Raw genomic sequence first — 12,869 nt, forward strand, 5'->3', positions numbered from 1 at the left:
ACCAGGCTCAAGATTAACTCAGCCTTCCATCTTTCCGAGGTGGGTAAAATGAGGACCCAGATTGTTGGGGGCCAGAGGCTGACTGTGTAAATTGCTTAGAGAGAGCTGTAAAGCATATAAGTCTAAGCGCTATTGCTACATTTGCTAAATTATATGTAAACCTCTAAGTTTAGATTAAGCTTCAGGCCAGGAACACTTTTGAGAAGAGCCTCGACCTACAGCTTTCGGCACAGAAATAAGTGGCACCCAAGATGGCTTCTTCCAGCTGGTTTGAAGACTAGAGCATTTAATGCTGGAGCAATGAAATTAATTTTTAACAAAGGAAGAAACTGAGCATGAGAAGTTAAGAATTGGAATAAGGTGGTATTGTATCCTGGTTGGTGGCTTTATTGTAAGTCCGGGTTGGCCAACCTTGGCAACTTTTAAAGACTTGTGGACTTCAACTCCCAGAATTCCACGCTGGCTAGGGAATTCTGGGAGTTGAAGTCCACAAGTCTTAAATGTTGCCAAGGTTGGACACCCGTTGGAAACAATGAATGTGTCAGGTTTCCGAAAGATGCCCTAATTGATTCATGAGCCTCGAGCCAAGTTTCAAAAGAAAACCAGTCATTTATTAGGAGCACCATTTCGGCAATACCCCCATTGCAGTCAGATCTAACCTCATTTAAATTATGGCTAAACTTTGCCCCTGTTTCTTCCCTCCCCTCAGTCTGTGTCATAAAACACATTCTCCCAACGAAGTGCAGCCCTCACAAGCCTGCTGTAGTAATCAGAGATCTGACTCTAGCCAAAGCTATGCGTCGAATGCGCTTCCCCCCCCTTTTCTCACCATGGAACTTTTATGAGTTGACAAGTTGAAGCAGTGAAGGCCCAACCTACTATAGATTTGTCACCATACCAATGAATGAATCAGCTTTCTAAAAACGACAGAGTGAAAGGTCAAGATTTACCTTCTTTTTTATTTAGAGGTTTTAACTTTGGACTCGTATCTGAAAGAAACGTCTGGTTATAAAAAATGCAACAGGTCCTTCGCCAGAACGGGCAGTCGATAGAATGTATTGTCCTCAATGCAGTCACTCCCACAAAAAAGTCGAGCTCTTGCAAAAAAAATACCAGAATGATTAACCGGTATAATCACAGGGTCTTTCTATGCTAACTCTAGCAATCCACATAAGCTGCAAAAGGAACAGATAGGAGTCCCACATCCTTTTGCACAACATCGCTAAGAAGCAACCATGAAAGTGGGGGGTGGCCTAAATAACTTACATTTCATTTCTAGAAACTTCTATTCAGTTGGCAAGGTAAAGGTTCCCCTCGCACATATGTGTCAGTTGTTCCGTCTCTAGGGGGAGGTGCTCTTCTCCGTTTGAAAGCCGAAGAGCCAGCGCTGTCTGAAGACGTCTCTGTGGTCATGTGGCTGGCATGACTAAACGCCGAAGGCGCACGGAACGCTGCTCCCTTCCCACCAAAGGTGGTCCCTATTTTCTACTTGCATTTTTAGGTGCTTTCGAACTGCTAGGTTGGCAGAAGCGGGGACAAGGAACGGGAGCTCACTCCATTATGCGGCGCTAGGGATTCGAACCGCCAATCTTTTTGATTGACACGCTCAGCATCTTAGCTACTGAGGCACTGCGTCCCTCTAATCAGTTTGCAAACTGATGCTAAATGAAACAGCTTTTGTCTTCAGCTGTTTCATATTTCAGGTTTGCTTCATAACAATAGATAAGAAACGCACGGATGTAAACAGCCTGTGATAGATACACAGAAATCCTCTGGTTTAAACATACTAAAGAAGGAAACCTGTTTACCTAATAATAATAATCTTCTAAAACAGGACAGTAACAGTTTGGCAACGTTAGCAGAAAGGCAGGAACTATTTGGAGAGGGGAGAGTGGAATCTCCCTTGATGCTTAAGGCTTATTAAGTCTGGTTGGAGAAATCAAATTATCTGCTCAATTCCTCCATTCAAAGTCTTTTATTTTCAGCTGCTTCGTGTCCCAACCCTGTTTTACCAACCTGAGAGGAAGCACTTTTGAAATAAAACTTGCATAGGGCATCGAGCTGCATTCTAGTCAACAAAAGAGATTTTTGGGGAACCAACCGCCGGACATCATCTTTTAACGGCCTCATAATCCCTTGCGGGGTGGAGTCTGAGCAGCTGCATGGAGCTAAGAAAGTGTTTACTGGCCGGATGCCGTACCTGTCGCGAATGTGGAGTTTTGTTCAGCAGATACAGTCTCATTGTGCCTCCACCTAGGATCAAACTCACAGCCTCCTGATTGTGAGGCGAGAGCTACCGCATCCAGGCTACCGCATCACTCCAACCAACTGCTGGACATAATGGGACATAAATTGCGATGCTTGTTCACTGATTCCCACATTGCGTTGCGAATTGACTCAAGAAACCAACTTCCTCGGGAGTCAAGTGATGTGAGATTTTTAGAACAGTCTTTTTTTGTGGCTTCAAGATGTGTCAGTGCGCACAAAATACATCCAACGGGATCCTCAACGCCGTTTCTTCAGTTTTTTTTTCTTTCCAGACGACTTGTAGCTTGCTGCAGTAACTATGCCTAGTTAGCTTTAGGTGTAAAAAGTAGATTTTGGGTGCTAGGTTTTTTTTCTCTCTCTTGCCTAACTAGTTGCACTATTTATAGTCTTGTTCATTCCTAGCTAATTTTAAATATGCCTTGCTTAAGGTTAAGCGTTGGGTCAGTACAGGAGCCTCCTTTTTGTGAAAACGATCTATTACTTGATTCATAATAATTTATAAAACGGAGCTAAAGTCCTCGTGGTTGCAAAAAAATGTTTATCCTTAGTAGTTCATCGGACGAAAACCCACTGATTTCTAGATCGAAAATCTGGAAACGCAGCTTGCATTTTCAAGTTAAGAGCAGCATCTCTCATGCATACAACACACAATTGCACCCACCCATCCACCCAGCGCTGCTTTCCACGTCCAACCCAATTCTTGCACGGGAATGCGCTGTTCAAATAGCAGCGCGGTTCATATTTTCTGGCCCGTTCCTCGAAAGAAAACGGCCCAAAACAGACAAACCTTCCCGTGCTCTACAAATATCTGCGTTTATCCCACACGCCCTCCACAGCTTGTGAATTTCCATGAAAAGGTAACAACGTTGGAAAGGATTAAGGCTTCGGAGGTCTTCGGGCCGCGAGGCTGGCAGGGAAACGCGGGCCGTTGGGGCGTGGGTGCAGACACGCACCTTACCCGTAGCTAGTGGCTAGTCTTCGGCTCCGTCATCTGTGCAAATTAAGTAAATGTCTACGGGAGCCCTTTGGAAATAGATCCAACTGGTTTCAGTGGCGGAGGAGTGAGTTAAAGATAGGTGGAAGAGAAGCCCCTCATCTGGCTGGTGAGAACAGCATCGTGAATGCTTGGAAAAAACAACTCTCGTAAGGATGCTTTCTCAAAAAAATGCAGTTTAGCAAGATTGTCCATAACAGAACCTGGTGAGAATAAAACAATATATATATATATATATATTGCGAAATATATACATACATACATACATATTTCAGGCATGTATATGATATCAAGAGTCAGGTATCCATTTAAGAGCCCCTTATACAAGTACTCCTCGACTTATGACCACAATTGAGCCCTGGATTTTGGTTGCCAGGTGAGACATTTGTTAAGTGAGTTTTGCCTCGTTTTACGACCTCTTGTGCCAAAGTTGTTCACTGCAGTTGTTACAGTTAGTAACACCGTTGTTAAGTGCATCTGGCTTCCTCATTGACTTGGCTTGTCAGAAGGGTCACAGAAGGGGATCACATGACCTGGGACCAGTGGTGAAATTCGTTTTTTTTTACTACCGGTTCTGTGGGCGTGGCGTGGCTTGGTGGGCATGGTAGGGGAAGGATACTGCAAAATCTCCATTCCCTCCCCACTCTGGGACCAGCCAGAGGTGGCATTTGCCGGTTCTCCAAAGTACTCAAAATTTCTACTACAAGTTCTCTGAACTAGTCAAAATTTCCATTACCGGTTCTCCAAAGTACTCAAAATTTCCGCTACTGGTTCTCCGAACTACTCAAACTTTGTGCAACTGCTTCTCCAAGCTACTCAAAATTTCTGCTACCGGTTCTCCAAACTACTCAAAATTTCCGCTACGGGTTCTTCGAACTACTCAAAATTTCCGCTACGGGTTCTCCGAACTACTCAAAATTTCCGCTACCGGTTCTCCGAACTACTCAAAATTTCTGCTACCAGTTCTCCGAACTACTCAAAAGTTCCGCTACCGGTTCTCCAGAACCTGTCAGAACCTGCTGGATTTCATCCCTGCCCAGGACACTGACGGTCATAAGTGTGGGTCAGTTGCTAAGTGTCTGAATTTTGATCACGTGGCCATGGGGATGCTGCAATGGTCCTAAGTGTGAAAAATGATGTTACTTTTGTGCCATTGTGACTTTGAACAGTCATTAAATGAACTGTTGTAAGTCAAGGACTACCTGTACAGGTAGTCCTTGGTGATTGTACGGACTTACAACAGCAATGAAAAAAGTGACTTATGATCATTTTTCAGAGTTACGACCGTTGCAACATCCCCATGATCTACATTCATAGGCTTGGCAACTGGCTCATAGTTATGACGGTTGCAGTGTCCCGGGGTCATGTGATCCCTTTTTTGAGACCTTCTGACTAAGCAAAGTCAATGGGGAAGCCAGATTCACTTAACAACCTTGTTATGAACTTAACTGCAATGATTTGCTTCAACACTGTGGCAAGAAAGGTCGTTAAACGGGGCAAAACTCACTTCACAGATGTCTCAAGTAGCAATGGACATTTTGGGGTCAATTTTGGTCTCCCTGTATTACTCTCCAGCTACTCAGCCTCTACAAATGAAACTACACAAAAGAAGAACTATTTAGTAAAAAACAGGAAAAGATTAGGAAAACAATGATGTAACAGGAATTAATGATTTGAAATTATACACTATTCTACTTTATAAAGTTTATAAAGTTTCTTTATAAGAGGGGGAGCGCAAAGGCTCAGTGGTTAAAGATACTGAGCTTGTCAACTGGAAAGCTGATAGCCCATGGTTCGAAGCCCGAGTGCTGCACGATGGGAGTGAGCTCCCATCCTCGCCTCAGTTCCTGCTCACCTAAGCAGTCAAATGCGAGTAGATAAATAGGTACCACTTAGGTGGGAAGGTAACAGTATTCTGCGCGCCGTTGGTGTATAGCCATGCTGGCCACATGACCATGGAAATGTCGTCAGACAAGACTGGATCCCTTAGCGAAATGGAGATGAACACCGTTCCCTAGTATATCGGTCACGACTGGACACAGAAATCTTTACTTAACCTTATTTTACAAATTTTATTAAGTTTCTTGATAAAATAAAGTCCAAAAGACACAAAAGAAAACTAAGAGAATCAGTGATTCCCTTATTTTTCTAATGTTTGTTTCTTCTGCATTCTAACTTATAATCTAATAAGGTGAAATCTTACACTGTGATCTTATTGTGATTTTATATACACACACACACAAACGGTTTTATTTTAAAAGTCACCTCGCAGTGAGATGGGTGGCAAACAAATTGAATAAAATAAATAATGGAACTTAATAACATTTATGAAGTAAAATATCTTGTTCCTAACTTTTTGTTTCTTCTGTATTTTATCTTATAATGAAACTTAATAAAATTTATGAGGTAAAACTTTGGGTCATTTCAAATCATGGTTAATTCCTATTGCACCATTGTTTTCCTAGCCTTTTCCTTCATTCTCCAAAGTCACTTATCAGAAAATCGTCCCCCCCCCCCAAACAGCTTCCATCTTGCCAAAATATTTTGTTGTTGTTTACTTTGGTATTGAAAGTTCTGAATAGAGGTATCAGATAAGATGATAAAATAAGGGCTATAAATATTAAGAAAGCAGTTTATAAATTGAGGGCATTTTGATGCTCTGGTTATATTTTTGCGGGACCCCCCCCCAAAGAACAATATAAAATATTTGATGAGGAAATTAAATGAATTTGGGACCTTGGCAGGTTTTGAAATAAACAAACAGAAAACAACAATACCGATCAAGAATATGTCTTCTCGGGACAATGATATATTGAACAAAAAGTCGAGTTTTAGGATTGAGAAAAAGGTGAAATACTTAGGGGTTATGTTGGCAAATACAAGTATAAAACTGTTTCAAAACAATTACTTCCCTCTTTGGAAGGATATTAAACAAGTGAAGTGGTGTAGGATTTCCTGCCTAAGCAAGGGGCTGGACTAGAAGACCTCCAAGGTCCCTTCCAATCCTGTTATTCTATTCTGGGTAAAATATATATTTATAGGTAAAGTATTTATTTATAAGTACAGGTAGTTCTCAATCTACGACCACAATTGAGTCGAAAATTTCTATTGCTAAGCGGAAGAGTTATTGAGTTTTTCTCCATTTTACAACCTTTCTTAACGCAGTTGTTGAGTGAATCATTGCAGTTGTTAAATTAGAAACACGGTTGCTAAGTGAATCCCCATTGACTTTGCTTGTCAGAAAGTTGCAAAAGGGGATCACACAACCCCGGGACATGGCAACCGTCATAACTGTGAGCTGGTTGTCAGGCATCCGAATTTTGATCACATGGGATGCTGCAGTGGTCTTAAATGTGAAAAAGAGAACTCGCTTTTTCAGTGTTGTAACTTCGAGGGGTCATTAAACGAATGGTTATAAGTCAAGGACCACCTGTACAAATGCACACATATAATTCCAGTTCTTCAAGGAATCGCTAATCCTACTTGGTGTGATGTCAAATTGTTGGATGAAACAATGTGGTGGACTTCCACCCATCAAATTGGCTAGGTAGAAATTCTAGTGCGGTAATTTTGGAACGCATGAAGTTGAGGAAGACTAGACAAAACGTTAATGTCCTAATGATTGCGGTAAAATTTAACCCGCACTTCTCCGACTTACCATTGCAGGCAGTTATATAAACGGAAACACTAATTTCTTCATATTCTTTTATGATCTGCAACAGGGAAGAAAATAACTTTCGGTTAATATTTCTAGATGTATCAAAGCTCATCCATTCCACACCCTACCAATCTGCTATAAGATTCCCTCTTAAAAGTTGATTTCCAGTTGTCCTAGAAATATTCGGAAGGAATACGATCAAGCGCCATGCTAAATCTCTCAACCTGTCTTGCTTACCCTGATGCCCCTCGGGATGTGGCTAAAGATGTAGGAGAAGACGTGGCGGAGTCTCGGGGCGGAGTCAAAAGAGGAATCAGCGTAGAACCGTGATGGCGAACCTATGGCACGCATGCCATAGGTTGCAGGCGGAGCCCTCTCTGTGGGCACGCAAGCCGTCGCCCCAGCTGAGCTCCACCACGCACGCATGCGCGCCTCCTGCCGGCCAGCTGATTTTCAGGTCTCTGTCGCGCATGCCCATTTTTGTTCCCAGGAGGCTTCAGGGAGGCCTCCTAGGCCCAAAATGGGGCTGGGTGTATGTGTGTCATACCCCCCCTGTGGCCCCCTTTTGGACCCAGAAGACTGCAGGGAGGCCTGTAAGAGCGGTCAAAACCGGTAGTACGTACTGACTGAAGGGCTTTGGCTCCAACTGAATCCACAAAGCTCACGGGTGAGAAGTCGAGAATGATGGAATGGACGTTGCTTCCCAATATCACAAAATGTTCCACTTCCTCCGGGGAGAAATCTGGCGGAGTTGCTTCGGCCGCTGAGAATTTCCCGTTAAGTGAGACTTCATCCTGCATCACTTCATGTTTCATGCTGTGGTCCACATCGTTTGACTTTTTTAAAAAAAAATTGTTTCAAGACAAGATTAAAATAGAAAAACAACAACAACACAAAAGAATACAAAAAGGGACAAAGAACACAAAAGAGTCAAAACATTAAAGAGCTTTTGAAAAACCCCAAACACCGCATAGACACGCATTATCCCCTCTAATTGAATATTAATATATTATTGCTCCATTAGTTCTGACCCCTTGCCAAAAACAGGCCTTCTTTAAACTACTAAATCTAGGTGCAAAATTATTGACCTGTCTTCTATATATTATGTTAGTGACAAAGTAATTAATGGGAAGAATAATAATACTAAAACAAAACTAAAGTTTCAAAACTCTCGTTAGCAAGCTGTTATTGTAATCCAATGGCGGTAAGTTTACCTCAGCATCTTATCTACCCTGAATCACCCCCAAAGTTTATTTTATTTATTTATTTTATTTATTTATTTAATTTAATTTATTTATTTAATTTATTTTATTTTATTTATTTTATTTTATTTTATTTTATTTATTTTATTTTATTTATTTATGTATCTTATTTTATTTATGTATCTTATTTTATTTATGTATCTTATTTTATTTATGTATTTTATTTTATTTATTTATTTTATTTTATTTATTTTATTTTATTTATTTATGTATCTTATTTTATTTATGTATCTTATTTTATTTATGTATCTTATTTTATTTATGTATTTTATTTTATTTATGTATTTTATTTTATTTATGTATTTTATTTTATTTATTTATTTTATTTATTTATTTTATTTATTTATTTTATTTATCGAATTTATATTGCCGCCTATTCGCTCATGGCAACTCAAGGCGGCTTACAGAATATAAAACCACATTTAAAACAATAAAAACTAACAAAAGGAATGAGATAAATTAATGTAGTTACAATATAACAAAATGGCCATGCATCGCTTGTAGGCGGCTTTCAGAGAGCTCCTGGGGGCTGGGGAGGGCAGAAATGAGCTAAAAACGGACCATTTTTTGCTCGTTTTTGCCCCTTCACCTCCTAGGAGCACTTTACAAGCCTCCTAAAGGCTATGTATGCCTTTTTGGGGGAAAAAAACGTTTTTTTTCCAGTTTCCCAGTTGAAAGCAAGCCACTAATATATAAACGGAGAGCCGCTAATTCAGTGATGTCTAACCATTTTCTCCTCGCATGCCAAAATCGTGTGCACGTGCCCACACCCATAATGCAATGCGCCCCACCCCCCTGCACCTTCACGCACAACCCCCCCTCCCTCTCTCCCCAACCCCCGTGCACGCACACGATCCCCCACGCATGTGACTCCCCCATGCCGTTTTGGCCCTAGCAGGCCTCCCTGAAGCCTCCTGAAATCAAAAAGGGGCCACAGGCCCCCCCGCCCCCACAAGTGCACGTCTCCCGCATGCGTGGCAGAGACCCCAAAATCAGCTGGCTGGCAGGAGGTGCGCACGCATGCACGGTGGAGCTGAGCTGGACAATGGCTTGCATGCTCGCATCACAGCACTAGTATATAAACTGAGAGCAAACCACCTTCCTTACTAACACTGATGATGTTACCTAGTTGGCTATTGAAACGTCTGCAAGAAAACCACCAACTTCAGAGGAATTAGGGAAGTTTATTGACAAAAATTTGAAGAGGGGGTTTATACAACCTGCTAGGCCACGTTTGGCCACTCCTGTATTGTTTGGAGAAAAGAAAGATGGCTCCTTTCGTCTCTGTGTTAACTACAAAAATCTCAACAGTGTGTGCATGGAAAATGTATACCTCCTCCTGCTGACGAAGGATATGTTGGCCCAACCCCTCATTTCAACTGAGGTCAAATATTCCCCTTTATCGGTACAAATCTCTCGGCAGATAAACCCAAACCGCAAGCCATATTCCCCAATCCGTTTCAAACTTACCATCTTCAAAACTGCTTTCTTCTGTTGTTCATCCAGCTGCTTTAGTTCCTTCGCGTGCCTTTTTTGGGCTTTTTTCTTTGCTGCCAATATTTTGTGCGGATCCACGCCAGTCTACCCCAGAAAGAAAGGAAAAATCTCCTGAAGCTTTATCTTAGGCAAAAATTCCCCTCGCACATATGTGCTAGTCGTTCCTGACTCTAGGGGGCAGTGCTCATCTCCGTTTCAAAGCTGAAGAGCCAGCGCTGTCCGAAGATGTCTCCGTGGTCATGTGGCCGGTAGGACTAAACGCCAAAGACGCACGGAATGCACTTACCTTCCCACCAAAGGTGGTCCCTATTTTTCTACTTGCATTTTTACGTGCTTTCGAACTGCTAAGTTGGCAGAAGCTGGGACAAGTCACGGGAGCTCACTCCGTTACATGGCGCTAAGGATTCAAACCGCCAAACTGCCGACCTTTCTGATCGATAAGCTCAGCATCTTAGCCACTGAGCCACCGCGTCCCTACAGCTTTATCTTGCCTTGTAAAAAAAGCAAGATTAACACCAATAGGCTGCTGCCAAAATAAATAGGTGAATCTTATAAGATACGATCCTTCTACATACCTGTGTGCCAAAATATTGCCCCTGGATGAATAGCTTTAATTCATGAAAGCTGCTAACAGCTGTACTGAATTAAAGCAATTAATGAGGTCAATTTACTTACTATGTTTATCATTCATGTCCGTTGCAAATGAGACTCTGATTTAGAAAAAAGAGGTTTTGGATAGCCCAGTAAAATGAACATTGACTCAGTTCAAAATATCATTGGTCACACAGTATATAAGTGGGGCAGTGGCCTAGAGGTGGAGCTCTCGCCTCACAATCATGAGGCTGTGAGTTCAATCCTAGGTAGAGGCAGACTTCTCTCTCTGGGAATGGTGAGAATACATCTGGTGAACAAAACTCCACACTGGTGACAGGAAAGGCATCTGGCCAGTTCCATTCTGTTGCCGAGACTCCACCCCGCAAGGGATTATGGGGTCACTAAAAGAAGATGACACAGGATATAAGTGGTCTTTGACATACAAGCATTCGTTTAGTGACTGTTCAAAGTTACAACCGCACTCAAAAAAAGTAACATGACTTTTTTAGCACAAATATTGCAGCATCCCCGTGATCAAAATTCAGAGGCTTGGAAACTGGCTCGTATTTCTGACGGTTTGCAGCATCCTGGGGTCCCCTTCTGACAAGCAATGGAAAAAGCCGGATTCACTTAACAACCGCGTTACCAACTTAGCAACTGTAGGGATTCATTTAACAACTGTGGCGAGAAAGGCCGTAAAATGGTCCATAACCCACGTAAAGTCTCACTTAGCCATGGAGATTTTGGGCTCAACTGTGATTGTAAGTCGAGATGTACCTGTACTGGACCGTACCACTTAAAACTACAGGTGAAAGACGTAAAATCTTTGAGTATCACAATCCTCACCTTTGAAACATTTTGGAAAACTGTGGAAGAATAAAACTAGATCTTACATAGAATTGGTAGTCTTAATTCTGTACAGTGCAGGGTGGTTTTTTTTTTTTTTAAGATTGAGAAAACCCCAACCTTCCTGTCACCACCACCACCAAAGTCTGTAATTCTAGAGTCTGACAAAGATCCGTTTCACGACTTTACTTTATTCAATTTGGCTGTGAAATTTGATACGGTGGACTGAATAACCAGAAAGAAGGAAATTGCTTTATACCTTTCTTTTCAATGCGCTGGTAAATAATTCACTGTTGGCAAAATAGAGCGGTGCGTTTGCCTGGAATATTTTAACCCCAGGGCATTCTTTTACCTAAAGGGTGGCAGAATTAAAACAAACGATAAGCATTCCTTGGTAAGTTTGTATTGCATTAAATTCACCAGAACCTCCAAAAATAGCTAATGGTTTACACCCTCGAAAAGTAGGCAAATATGAAATTTACTGGATGTCAGTCTTGGTACAGTGGGACCTCCGGTGCCGACCTTAATCCGTTCCAGGACTTTGGTTGTGACCGGAAGACTGACTGCACATGTGCGCACACAAAAACAATGGCGCACAAGGGGAAATCGCTGCAGCAGAGAAAATCGCTGCCGCTGTGTTTATTCAGCACCCGCGGATGTATTTGTGACCTAAGGGACACATTTAGCGGATTTTTCGGTTGGCACCCGAATTGTTTGTGGTCTGAGCCATTTGGGACCCGAGGTCCCACTGGATCAGGGGTGAAATGCTACCAGTTTGGACTGGTTCGCCTGAACCGGTAGTAAAGATGCCAGCTGTTTGTCCGAACCGGTAGTAAAAAAAAAATTGCTGATGATCAGCTAATCAGAGTTGACACTGAGGGGTGGGTGGGTGGGTCTTTGACTGCTGTGCGCGCAAAGCGCTCTCTCATAGAACCAGTAGGGAAAAGATTTGAAACCCCACCACTGGATCCTATTGTTCCACCCCCTTTTTAAAAGGAACACGTTAATTTTCTGTGTTTTCAAGCGTTCCAACTTTCTTACCTCTTCATACAGTTCCACGTCACAATAAATATCTGAGTTATGAATTTGGCCAAGGATTCTATATTGGGGACTGTAGAGGAAAAATGACAGAAATACAATTATTTGTGTTATAACCTTCCCTGTTGGAGAAATCACAAGATCACGTTTACTTGTGTGTGGCAGAATTCTTAAGAAATATTTTTTTTTAAAAAAAAACAAGTCACCAACCAAACCTGTCACTTCACTGATCATGTGCAAAGTTTATGTCCACTATCAAAACAGGTTCTACGGCTTTGAACCTGACTCGCTGATCAAGAAACAAAGTAAGCCACCTTCTGCTAACAAAATAAAGTGGTTATATAATGAAGCCTTTGCAAGACTAAGGACTAGTGAAAAATCTACATTGCAAGGCATGGATCCCCAAACAGGGACATGAACTTAGAGCGGGAATATTTCAGGAAGGCTTATCATTTGGGTAATAATTTTAATTGTAATCTGAATATGTACATGTAGGAGTAGAGCCTTCTCTGTGGCGGGCCCAGCCTTGTGGAATGACCTCCCTCCGGATATTAGGACTACCTCTGACCTCCGCTCCTTCCGTGTAAAGCTCAAGACCCACCTATTTCAAGTAGCTGGCCTGGCTCAACTATAGTCTGAACATATCGCTCCTGACGGGTTTTTTATTTTTGTAATTTTATCTAATTTATTTAGGGGATTTTAATATTGTGAT

At 41.8% G+C, this 12,869-nt stretch overlaps 1 protein-coding gene across 1 annotated transcript in view; it reads right to left on the minus strand.

Moving 5' to 3' along the window:
- Positions 1 to 939: 939 nt before the first annotated feature.
- SLC26A5 (solute carrier family 26 member 5) overlaps positions 940 to 12,869 on the minus strand; it is a 37,879-nt gene continuing 25,949 nt past the window's right edge. Inside the window, exons 14-19 of the mRNA XM_081956702.1 lie at positions 12,161 to 12,230; positions 11,379 to 11,471; positions 9,653 to 9,763; positions 7,544 to 7,756; positions 6,921 to 6,975; positions 940 to 3,465 (exon numbers count right to left, since the gene is read on the minus strand). Coding sequence (XP_081812828.1) covers positions 3,335 to 3,465; positions 6,921 to 6,975; positions 7,544 to 7,756; positions 9,653 to 9,763; positions 11,379 to 11,471; positions 12,161 to 12,230 — 673 coding nt within the window. The 3' untranslated portion in view covers positions 940 to 3,334. The remainder of the gene's footprint in view (positions 3,466 to 6,920; positions 6,976 to 7,543; positions 7,757 to 9,652; positions 9,764 to 11,378; positions 11,472 to 12,160; positions 12,231 to 12,869) is intronic.

Source organism: Natrix helvetica (genome assembly GCF_964273705.1).
Source record: "Natrix helvetica genome assembly, chromosome: 6".
Taxonomy (NCBI): Eukaryota; Metazoa; Chordata; class Lepidosauria; order Squamata; family Natricidae; genus Natrix; species Natrix helvetica.